This window comes from Nicotiana attenuata, unplaced genomic scaffold (assembly GCF_001879085.1).
Source record: "Nicotiana attenuata strain UT unplaced genomic scaffold, NIATTr2, whole genome shotgun sequence".
Classification (NCBI taxonomy): Eukaryota; Viridiplantae; Streptophyta; class Magnoliopsida; order Solanales; family Solanaceae; genus Nicotiana; species Nicotiana attenuata.
In genome coordinates, this window is record NW_017670393.1 from 261,059 (window position 1) to 274,317 (window position 13,259).

Here is a 13,259-nt window from a genome sequence, read left to right on the forward strand (position 1 = left end):
AAATACTGATAGCAAAAGATTAGTATTTTTCTCTCTAGCTTTACACAAGTGTACCGAGATTTTTAAGTTATTCTTGATTCGGGTGGGAACATTCTAAAGCACATGCTTGTCTTTTCTTCAATTTTCTTTATTTTAATCGCTTTGTTCTTTATTATTTTATTTTATCGGATCAATTTAATACACGTATTTATAAACCACGATGCAAATTTAATTGTACCGTTTTTACGATAAACCATAGGAGTGGTAGTTAATTACCAAGAAGAACTACTTAAAATTTATCCGAGATGTTGACACCGACTTTGCAAAACTACGTTTTGGGCCATGCACGTGTAAGAAGAGTGGTTTTTTCGCCCACTTTTTCTTTTCCAGAACCTCAAACGAAAAATAAAAGATTTTGTGTTCTCTTTCTGGCTGACACATTGGAAATTTTCATTCCACACCCTGTGCAACTTATACATTTGCATGTGGTGGCCGATTTTCAGCACTAATTTTACCAAAAAGACCCTTAAGATAGTCCAATTGAGCCACATCCGTTGGTTTATGCTCCCTATTTATAGTCCTCATTTCCAGATTTCCTTCACCTCTGTGCCATCCATATCTTCCTAACCAAAACTTCACACACAAACAAATATACACATAAATATGGGCTCTCTTCCTCATGTCGTAGAAGACTGTTTAGGTATCCTTCAACTTTATAGTGATGGCTCCATTTTCCGATCAAGTGACGACCAAATTGACTTCAAAATTACTGTCCAAGACGATGGCTCTGTCGTTTGGAAAGATTGCCTTTACGATGAAAAAAACAATCTCTATCTCCGTCTTTACAAACCTAAACTAACAAACAAGCTCAAAATAGTCTACTTTTTTCATGGTGGAGGTTTCTGTGTAGGTTCACGTACGTGGCCTAATTGTCATAACTGTTGCCTCCGTCTTTCCTCTAACCTACAAGCGCTTGTCATCGCTCCCGACTATAGACTGGCGCCCGAGTTTCGTCTGCCTGCTGCCATGGACGATGCTTTTACGTCCATGAAGTGGCTACAGAATCAGGCGTTGTCAGAAACGCCTGATTCTTGGATGAAGGATATAATAATTGATCAGGTTTTTGTAATTGGAGACTCATCTGGTGGGAACATGGCGCACCATTTGTCCCTGAGGCTCGGGGTTGGCTCGCCCGAGCTGGCGCCGGTTAGAGTACGGGGGTATGTTCTCATGGCGCCATTTTTCGGGGGAAGTTTGAGGACTAAGTCTGAAGCTGAGGGACCTGCTGAACCTTTCTTGAATGTGGAAATTCTTGACAGGTATTCAACTCTTTCTTATATTTAATTTTTGTCTTTTCTCCTTTTTCTATTCTTTTCTTTTTTAGTTTTTTGCATGGTCATGACTCATGAGGGCCAAGAAAAACTTTTAAGATTATTTTGACTAGTTAATTACTAGGAATTGTACTATTTTAACCATCATCGTCATTATCATGGAATCAATGGCCACTAAGAGTAAGAATACGGTCAAAGAATTGAATGATGTTCAGCGTAGCGCATGGACTTCTTGCATCCCGAATGGAACATTCCACTTAGTTGTTTTAATTTGTCAATTTTGTTGATTTCACTCTTTATTATTTCATCTTATATTAGACTGAAATAGAGTTTAAGAGGAAAAAAAATATAACTTTAAAGTTATATCATTAAGAGTAAAACAAAAAAATTAATATTAAATAGCATAAATATAAAATTATCATTCTTTTTAGAAAAGAAAAGAGTCACATCAAATAAAACGAAATAGGTAATACCTTTTGATTTTATAAGTAGGTATATCTATATTTTCAAAACTTAAAGAAATTCAATGCTCTATACATTTGGAACTCCAAAACATTGACTATGTACATTATAGTAATGCCAAGTCTATGTTTTTAGTATATTTCGAGTTTATATATATATATATATATATATATATATATATATATATATATATATATATATACACGCATGCACACACTGTGGGATTACTTTTACGTCGTCTTTGATATAAAAACCTTAGTGCAAGCTGACATAAGAAATTAGATAGATCTAGCCGCCGTATAATTAATTTGGATAAAAAGGAAGAAACCCTATTAAAAGAATTTTTTTGCGTTTATACGTTAAATATATTTTGACCAAGATTATATAAAGAATTAGGAAAGATTTTACATCAACATCATCTTAGCACGAATACAGTCCTTTCCCAATAAATACAAAATCAGTTGATTAGTTTATTCTTAAAATCGTGACTGTGATACCTAGCTTTCTAATAAGAACATCTTTTATTCTTCTCTTTCAATTATTGAGCAGTTTGAACCAAAATCTATGTACCTTGTCTATATAAGCACGTATTTTCTCTTCTGTCAAGTTAATTAATTGAAAATCCAATGAATTATTTAATAATCAATGTGGATTTACATAAAATGCGGGATACCCAACATATTTATTAACTGTGGCTTATTTTAACAAGGATCTTTATGCAGAAACTAGTGTTAATCAAGTTATAAAAGAAAACTTCTAAGATATTTGTAAAAAGTTAAGATAGTGACAACTCATGATACACATACAAAATAATCCACCAGTTCCATTCTATGTGGTCCTATTTTCATATTAGTTTGTTTAAAAAGTACTATTGGCACATTCTTTTTTTTTTTTTAAATAGTATAATTTAACTTTAAACTTCTTAATTCGTTGTTATTGAAATCTCTGTTTTAAAAGGCATAGTTAGGACTCGCCCGGTGCCGCCCCGGGGCGGAGCACTCGTAAAACGCCCCTGGGCTTATGTGTGGGGCTTAGTTCCGTGAGACTTACCCCTCGGCCATCAGGACTTACGCCCTGGACACACCCAATGCCCAGTGTACCGGGCTCGCCTAATAGAACTTTATGCAATTCTATGTAACTAACCTTGTAAATCCTTATATTTTCTAAATAAATCGTTGACTATTCAAAATACTTTTTTCTTAATCATAAATCATTAAGTTGAGTGTATTTAATGTCATAATTAAAATAAAAATAATTGCACGTTATCCACTAAGACTGCTATGATAGTTAATTTTAAATAAATCTTTTATTTTAAAAAGTATTATTAACTTTTGTTACGTCTTTACTATATAATATGGTTCATAACTTTATAATTATTTTTCTAAATATTATTTTTAATATGTTTATGAGATACAATACTTATTAATTTAATAGATTAGTATTAGCTGGTAACTATTAATAAATAATTAGCTATCATGGTATTGCATGGTGAATTATATATCACTTTATTAACTTGTTGAAACTTAAAAATAAATGATGCTAGAGAATCATATTTAAATTGTGAATTATGTTTTTATATAAATTCTCTTTCAAATAGAAAGCATATTAAATAAAAGGAGTATTTTAAGAAAAATATAAAATTATATCGAAATTCTTTCAAAATTCATTACTCCTTAAGAGATACATATAAGATTTCGTATCGAATACATTACTTTTGATGTTTGAGTTGTAACGACGTTGCAGCTGATTTGCATATTATGATATATGCCATACTTTTTGCATTATTCAAAGTTGAATTATAATTTATAAATATTTTAAATAGATTATTTATTATAGTATTGTGATTTTAATGTAATTTTTGTAATTATTTTGTTGTAATTTTATGATTTTAAAACAATTTTTGTAATTATTTTTTATTTTATACTATCTTAAAATTCTTGAAATTAGTATAATTTAATGATCCGTGGGACTTACGCCCCATGCCTCAGGGCTTACGCCTCACCTCATCAGAGTTAAAACGTCTCGCCTCACGCCTCCGCCTTTTAAGATATTGACTAAAAAGCCTTTAAAATCATAAAAATCTCATGACAAATTTAAGACCGCAAGTTATAAAAGTATTTCTTTGTTTCTTAAATTTTATGTTTAAGTTAAGCACTGCCACATAAATGGAAATGGGAAAGTAGGTGGTAGTCAATCAACTCCAGAAAAATCCCATCTAGGAAAATCTAAAATATACATGATTAAAAGAAAGGTAATTACACATTCTTCATAAGCACTATATGAAGAAAGAGTGTGAATGGGATCTTATTAGGCTCTTTAGAATGAAAATGACAGAACCTTATCATTGTGATAAGGATTTATTGTGATAAGGATTGATAAAAACTTTAGTGGGATATAAAAACAAAAGATAATGTTAGAAAAATTTGACTCTTGGTGGGCTGTGGAAGCATTGGCTTATGGTGTCGAGGGAAAATCTACTAAACTAACTATAGGCCACATCTCAGTACTTGCCATTTCCAACTTTCAAGTGTTAGCCCCATGAGTAGTGAAGATGTGACTTTCTTGGAATATACCCTCGAAAGATACTCTCTTTTTGGATTTGAAATGCTTTTTCCAAAATTAATTTCAACTTTATTTGGAGTGTATTTGGTAGGAAGGAAAATATATTTATAAGTCAGTAATTTTTTGGTGTTTGATTGTATAAAGAATTTTCATCAAAAGGAGAAAAATAACTTCTCTTGCGAAAGTTATTTTCCTTCTCACAATTATCGAGTCAATTACTCAAATGGTCACTCAACTATCTCAAATTATCTCCTAAAGTCACTTTTCTTTCGTTTGTTTAACAACAAAGTCACTGAACTATGCCTATTGCACTCAGAAGGTCACTCAACTAGATTTTCCAAATTTTGGATTGCCAAATACCTATTTTACCCTCTAAACTATAAATATTTATCTTCTTTTATTATTTTTTTTAATTTTTTAATATTATGATTTTTCTTTTTAAATTTATATTATGGACTTACCTATAGAATAAATAAATATTATTTATAAATTAAAAAAATAAAAATTATTTAAGCATGTATAATGCTGGAACAACAAAATAATGAGCATAGTAAAAAAAAAATTAATTAGAATAATTTGTTAGTAATAATAATTTTAGTATTAACAACAAAACTTCAAAAATTTATTTACACAATTCAGAATGAAAGAAAATAAAGATTGTAAAATATATATTCCATGCAAGTAATATCAAAATAATTATTTAAATAAAGGTATTTCTGTAATATACATTATATGTTCTTGAAAATTATGCTCAATTATATTATTATGTTTCTACCAACTTCCGACGACAAAAAGTTATGTCACCTGAAAGTAGGGGGACTATCTGTATAAGGTAAACTATGCTATGTTAAGCCGTGCATGGAATATATATATAATATAATTGAGCATAATTTTCAAGAATATATAATGTATATTATAAATACTTTTATTTAAATAATTATTTTTATATTACATGCATGGAATATATATTTTACAACCTTTATTTTCTTTCCTTACGAATTGTGTAAATAAATTTGTAATTTTTGTTGTTAATACTAAAATTATTATTACTAACAAATTATTCTAATTAATTTTTAATATGCTCATTATTTTGTTATTCCATCAATATATATGCTTAAATACTTTTATTTTTTTAATTTATAAATAATATTTATTTATTTTATAGGTAAGTCCATAATATAAATTAAAAAGGGGAAATCATAATATTAAAAAGGTTTAAAAAAAATAAAAAGAAGATAAATGTTTATAATTTAGAGGGTAAAATAGGTATTTGGCAATCCAAAATTTGGAAAATCTAGTTGAGTGACCTTCTGAGTGCAATAGGCATAATTCAGTGACTTTGTTGTTACAAACGAAAGTAAAGTGACTTTAGGAGATAATTTGAGATAGTTGGCAATAATCATGAAGTAGGAATAATGTAAATAAAGTTTACAAATTGACAGCAGAATAGGAGTAGAATGCAAACTATTAAAAGGCATACTCGCCTTGCCTTTTTATTTTATATACAAAATTTAAGATGTTAATTTAACTTATACAAAACTTTGTTTTTCTAATAAATAATGCTCAGAATGAAAGAAAATAAAGGTTGTAAAATATATATTCCATCCTAATATAAAAGTAATTATTTAAATAAAGGTATTTTTATAATATACATTATATATTCTTGAAAATTATGCTCAATTATATTATTATGTTTCTACCAACTTTCCAATGACACAAAGTTATGTCACCGGAAAGCAGGGGGACTATCTATATAGGGTAAAATATGCTACGTTAAGTTGTGCATGGAATATATATAATATAATTGAGCATAATTTTCAAGAATATATAATATATATTATAAAAAATAATTTTATTTAAATAATTATTTTTATATTACGTGCATGGAATATATATTTTACAATCTTTATTTTCTTTCATTCTGAATTGTGTAAAATATTTTTTTGAATTTTGTTATTAATACTAAAATTATTATTACGAACAAATTATTCTAATTAATTTTTTTACTATTCTCATGATTTTGTTATTCCAGCATTATAGATGCTTAAATACTTTTTATTTTTTTTAATTTATAAATAATATTTATTTATTCTATAGGTAAGTCCATAATATAAATTAAAAGGGAAAATTATAATATTAAAAAGTTAAAAAAATAAAAGAAGATAAATATTTATAATTTAGAGGGTAAATAGATATTTAGCAATCCAGAATTTGGAAAATCTAGTTTAGTGACCTTCTGAGTACAATAGGCATAGTTCAGTGATTTTGTTGTTACAAACAAAAGAAAAGTAATTTTAGGAGATAATTTGATAGAGCCCGTTTGGATGGGCTTATTTTAAGTGACTTTTAAGTCAAAATAGCTTTTAAGCCATAAGTTAGGAATTCTAGCTTTTGAGTTTTGGCTTATTTTTGTCATTTTAGCTTAAAAACAAGGGCTTAAAAGCACTTTTTTACTCTATCCAAACACCACAAAATGACTTAAAAGTTATTTTGGCTTAAAAGCCCTTAAAATAAGCCAATCCAAACGATAGTTGAGTGACCATTTGAGTAATTGACTCTTTGCTGCTGTCAAATTGTAAAACTTTACTTGCACTATTTGCTACTCATGATTATTGCCAAAAGCTATTCCCGTTACTCATGTCCCACCTCTAGCCTACACAATTCTCACATTCCACCTAATTTGCTACTATTTCTTTTTCTGTTTTCTTTCTTATATTTCTGTATATGAACTTTAATAAAGTGATATTACAACATGGAGTCATGGACTAACATAAGATTGTATAATGTAAGTAGACGAGTCGTCACAAAATTAAATATCATTGAACTACTGCTTAGCAAGTAATATAAGTACTTTAGTATCGTCTTTCGTTGTCTTCCTTTTTTACACTTTTTCTTCTAATTCTATGAATTCTAAGAGGTACGTAACTCTACTGTTCCATACAGGGGTGTATGTAGCATTAAGACTAAACCCATAACTTTTGATGCGAAATGTCCTAAAATTGTAATAAATAGTAAATATGGATTCATAACTTTAAAAAAATATATATAGTGGGTTTAATTCTAAAAATCTTAAAAATTAAATTATATGATTTAAATCCTAAATCCCCTCTGATTCCAAAGAACATAAAGTTTTGGAAGATATGCTGAATCTGTATGTATCTTTATCTTGAATTCAGAAAGTATTTGAATTGGAGTAAAAAGGAGTGAGAGTCATGGGTTCGAACTTATAATTAAGTAGAAACTAAAACACTTGAGCTCCCTCTCTGTTATACTCAATTGGAAAAGGGAAATCCCAAAATTCGTATCTCAAATAAATAATATTATCTTAACTGTATGCAATTGGAATGTTAGATGCTCATTTTCTGTGTGAGCATGACTAGATAATCACAAAGAACAGACGGAAAGTTTATATTAGGTAATGGCGTGAACTCGTGCAAATTAAATAGTATATCTAAATTTGGCGAGCTTATGTCTTAATAGAAGATATCCACATTAAGAAGATTTGGTAGGACCAAGTTCACCTAATATCACCATCTATTAATTTACCCATTATTGGATTTGGATAAAGAGGAAAATGATTCTCTCCAGGTTATCTCAACAGTTATTAGATAAAATCACGCTTTAAGGATATGTATGAGCTAAATGAATATTGTTTTCTCTAGCTTAAAACAACATGTTCTTTATTTATTTATTTATTTATTTGATGAGCACTACATATTCGTGTCACATATTAATGAGAGTATAAAAGTTTTAACTTAATGAAGAATTTTGGGAAAGGTTGTTTTTATGAACTGATGCACCTATATGGACTAGTGCATCGGTAGGTCCTCGTAGAACATGACTAATGCATCTCAAACGATATTCTCTTGTTTTATTGTTAATGTGTGCTACTTGCAATGTGATCATTTTTTATCTTATCTTATCTTATATAATTCCCTATTCATCTTAGCATTTACGTCTATGTAATCTTATGGATATGTTGGACTTTAGCGGCCAATATTTACTACCATATAATATGATCCGTCTTATTTTTGTTATGTAGAATTTACCTTTTATTTTGATAGGCATCCTTCTATCAAATAACACTCATGTAGCACTTCTCTATTTTAACCATTCGATCCAATTTAATTCTATGAGTAACATCTTCTTTTATTATTCCTCCCTCCCGAAACAACGAGCCTAGATATATGTGAAGATTTTCTACATTATCCAGCAAAAAATGAGTTGCATTGTTAGACAAAGTAAAAACTAGATTAAAGTTTGTTAAAAGGATGTACTTTTTTATTTGCACTGTAGCATTCCAAGGAAAATAGGACTTCATATCTTAATATCGTTCTTGAGTTAGTTTCATATTATCGTTTGTCTTTCTAGCTAGTTTCTTTTCTTGTAGTCATGCAAATCAAGGTGGGGGGGGGGTGGGGGGGGGGGAACCCAGCATGAAACGTTGATTCCTTTTTAATACTTATATACTATATAGTATATGTTTATTAGTTTGAAATTTCATGATGGTTACTAATGGTGGCAAAATGAATAAAATAAAACAGTTATCCAACCATATTATCCATTAAAAAGGTAGTTGAATACTGAACTTTTTAAAAATGAATTGAATATGGATAAAAATCACAATCCATTTAGAAAATAGATAACCAGTGGATAACTAATGGGTTTAACTTTTTTATTTGTAAAGCCTCAAATTGAGAGTTCTTCAAGTTTGGGAGACTAAGAATTCTCCAAAAGTGATTATATTCAATAAGTCATGAATAATATGGATTTTTATCCGTAAGAAATATGGATTCGAGTCAGATAATTTATCCGTTTTCGCGTTACACGTTTTTGACCCGTTCTATATCGGACCCAACCCCTCATTTGTCACCCCTAATGGTCGCTAATGAGGGGTGGCCCACGTTTTAAATGGACCCACTCACTCGTAGCATGATTAGATTGGAAATTTAGAATTGTGCTCTATAATCGGCTAACGATGTATTTGCCAAACCCAAAATTAGGTTTTGGAGGCTATCACTTCCAATTGGAGCGACTGCAGATCATTCATTAGCAAACCCTTTTGGGCCATTAAGCCCAAGCCTAGAGTCCATAAAGCTCGACCCACTATTGGTGATTGTAGGAGGAAATGAACTTCTCAAAGATAGAGTTGAAGATTATGCAAGGAAGTTGAAAGAGCTAAAGAAGGAAGTTGACTATTTTGAATTGGAAGGAATGCATCATGGGTTTTTCACAAATGACCCTTTTTCACAAGTTGCAAATCAAGTTTTGCAAGAGATCAAGTGTTTCATTTGTAGGAACTCTTGTAAGAATTATAACAACATAATCTAGCTACATTTACTCTAGTTAGTGCTAGAGAAATTATGTTATTTATAATATTGAATTGAAACTGGCTTTAAATAAAGTGACATGAATACCCGAATTCAACTTGTTTAAAATTATATAAGGCATATTTGTTGTTGTTATTGTTGCGTAAGGTAGGGTTAAATGATTGTTTACTCTAGTTAATTAGTTACTAATCAATATGTATGGGATTTGAAGCTAGGGTTAAATGGTGAATTAAGGTTGTTAGGCTTGAGGAACTTCCCTATTTCATTAGAATTTAAAAGAGCACTGAAAAAGCTTTACTTCAGTTGGTATGTGTTACTGAAAGGCTTGAACTAGTAGTTTTAAGTGAATTTTACCATATCTTTTAAAAATAGTTGTTTTCTCACTGCTAGAAGGCCCCATTAAGACAAGAATTTCACCCTTCCTGTTATAGTTGTAATTGTCATGCTCAAACGAAAATAATGACCAAAATAATGAACCAACAGCATAATTTGATCTCTTGGATCGTTATGGTACATTTAAAGATACAATTTACTGATCATTGAGGCATTTAATTTTTGATATCCCGAAATTTTTTGATATATGATATTGTATCGCTATTCTCCTTGCTTATTTTGCTTTATGGTTTTTATGAGATTCTGAAAAATAGGAACAAGTTGACCCTTGTGTTTACCTCGAAAAATACGAATAACAATTAAACTTGATTTGTGGTTTTAAAGATATGTGATTTAATTCAATACCAATTAATAATCAAGAAATATGAAGTAGAAATGAAAGATAGAAGTGAATCAAACCAATGTTAGTTATCTGCAGTGACCTCGAGACGGTGACCTCGAGGTGGCTTAAGGCAGTAAGAACAATAAGGTAAGAAAATCAAAGTAAGAATAATCAAGTTAAGGGACAATTCTGATGAACAACAGGCAAAAGGTAGAGAGTATATTCTTTGCTCAATAAAAGATGATTTTACAAATGATTGGTGTCCCCCTTATATAATGGGGATCCCTAAATAAGGAATATTTCTATTTAGGGAATATTCCTGGTACAGCTGTCTAACCGCCTAGTACAAAATTGTACAATCTTATTCCGTGATTTGCGCCATGACTTTGGGGACATGGCAGGAATCTAGCTCGCTCTGGTACGAATCCATAACGGTACTATCTTGAGGTCGAGCACACCTGACGTCGGCGTTCCTCGAACTCCTACCTCCCGGCACTACGCTCTGTCTTCGAGCTTGACTCTGGTTCACCGATTTCGAACTTGATCTCTCCCCGACTCGAGCCTAGGGCGGAACCTCGAGCTTCTGCATCGAAGGCATATGATTTTGACCGTATACACCTTGCAAATAGATTGACGCACTATTTCCTTTTAACCTTTTGGGTGAAATACAGCAAAAGAAAAAAAAAAGAAATTCTAGACAGATCCTGTCATCTCAACTCTGTAGGAACTACAAGATCAACCCAAGGATGACTTAGAACGTCAAGTTAAGTATACAAACCACGGATTACTAGTAATAAGGGAGGGGTAGGATGGAAAAGTTGGCTGAAAATTTTGTGAAACAAAAGAAAACGCACAATTTGCTTTGAGAAATACAGGGAAAAACATTTTGATAATTTTATATTGAGAATATCATGAAAAAATACCTCCCATTGTTTTATTTGTTTTTAAAACTCTGCAAAACAAAAGGAAAAAGAAAAAAAGAAAGTCATAGACCGTGCTTACTTATAAACGGGTTGCATTTCTTTCTCTCTTTTTATTTTCTAGTTGTAAACTGCAGATTCTTTTTTTTGTAAATTTTCATCAGTAGTTTATACCCGCTTTAGGACTCCAACTAATATAAAAATTTAATGGGTTAGTCAATTTTTATCTGTTATGAAATACTTGATTACGGTGAATGTCCATAACTCCTAAGGGAGTAACACCCACTACTCTTCTCCATTAACCTCCCACTATTTCTTACCATTATGGATGTAACTCCCCCATGTTCTCAATAGTTAATACCATGTTTATGGAGTCCTTTGTATTACCTATATCATCCTATAAATAGAGGGTTTGGGTATCACATTGTACACACTTGAATACATGGAAGAAATAGATTCTCTCCTCTCTTCCTCTCTACATTAATGTCTATTTTGTTGTTTTATATTATTACTTTGAGCTTAGTTTCTTAATACGTTATCAGCACGAGTCTCTAACCAAGATTTGAGTTTGGTTTTTCTTCCGCCTATGTTCTGATTAGTCTCATTACGAGAATCAGAAAAGAATAACTACTATAACTAGTAAGTACAAAAGCAGGTAAGTGTGAGGTTGCACTTGAAAGAGAGTCTGCTATGCTCCAGGTTTACTGCTCCATTACTTATGTTGTGTTTTTAAGTCTTTTGAGTTGACAATTTAACATCTCAATAATTTTCATTCTGGACCTTGTCTAAATTATTAAAGTTTAGAAAACTGAATAGGTAATTGAATTTTTTTCAGTATGAGTTTGTGTCAGTTACATGAATTCTTGGGGTTATGGCTTATGTTATGCTAGTAATAGTTCCTCCACTGCATCTAGTATTATATTTGTGTGCTTATTTTTTGTTGTTAGTGATATTGATAATAGTAACAAAGTTTGAGTTATTAGTACCGATAAAAATTTTCTCACACTTTTGAAGTACTCATGAATGGTATAACTTATATATTTTTGTCATTTTTTTAATATAATATTGTGAACTAAATATTTTCAGAGTCTGTAAGAAATAGTTGATCTCATTTATATCTTAAAGAAGTCAAAATTACATGCGATGAGTTCATAAATTGATGAAGTACTAATGTTTATAAAATTATTATAATAGAATGGTTTTATGCATAACCATTATATGTGGCCCTGTGGGTAAGTGATTTAGAGGACCGAGGATGAGCCTCAATTGTATTTTGGTCTATTATGCTATTGATTGAGGGTAAGACGGTGGGTTCAAGTCTCATTATACCTTGAGGGTAAGACACTGGGTTTAAGTCCTAGTGCACCATGATAATAAGTAGTTGGGTTCGAGTCCCAATGCATTATGTCCTAACATGCCTTTATATGGATAAGGCATTGGGTTTGAGTCCCAATGCACCATATTGATGATGACTAAAGAAAAATAATGTATTTTTCATGAAAAAACATAAAGTTTGTCCCACTTGATTTGCTCCATTCTTGAAGTGAATATGAAAACGGTGCATATAAGTCTAAATAAAGACAAGTGGTTGACCAATGAACGTGGGCGTGCCAAAGATCAAATAATAATAATCATCATTATGGTAATTGTAAAAAGGAGAACGATAAGGGTTCTCAAAATGGTCCTTCAAAGGTGAAGGAATATGTATCAATGTGGTCTGTTAATACGAGACACGTTCATATGATTATAGTCTATTCGTTGAAAATGTGACTTGTGATAAGCATTGTAAATGCAGGCTCATTCCTGAAAGTAAATGCTGAAATATATATGTGATAAAAATTATGCATAAGAATGTGCTTATGCATGGTTGTATAAATACCACAACTCACCTCTAAGGGAGGTTTGAGAGAAATAAAGATAATCAATATTACAATGTGGTTACATAAATATGTCATTGGTC

At 30.7% G+C, this 13,259-nt stretch overlaps 1 protein-coding gene across 1 annotated transcript; it reads left to right on the forward strand.

Moving 5' to 3' along the window:
* The first annotated feature begins 408 nt into the window (after positions 1–408).
* On the forward strand, positions 409–9,799 carry LOC109238776 (probable carboxylesterase 15). The gene is made up of 2 exons (XM_019405253.1): positions 409–1,298; positions 9,338–9,799. The coding sequence occupies exons 1-2, from the start codon at positions 643–645 to the stop codon at positions 9,663–9,665; spliced, it is 984 nt and encodes a 327-aa protein (XP_019260798.1). The 5' UTR covers positions 409–642; the 3' UTR covers positions 9,666–9,799.
* Positions 9,800–13,259: the final 3,460 nt, after the last annotated feature.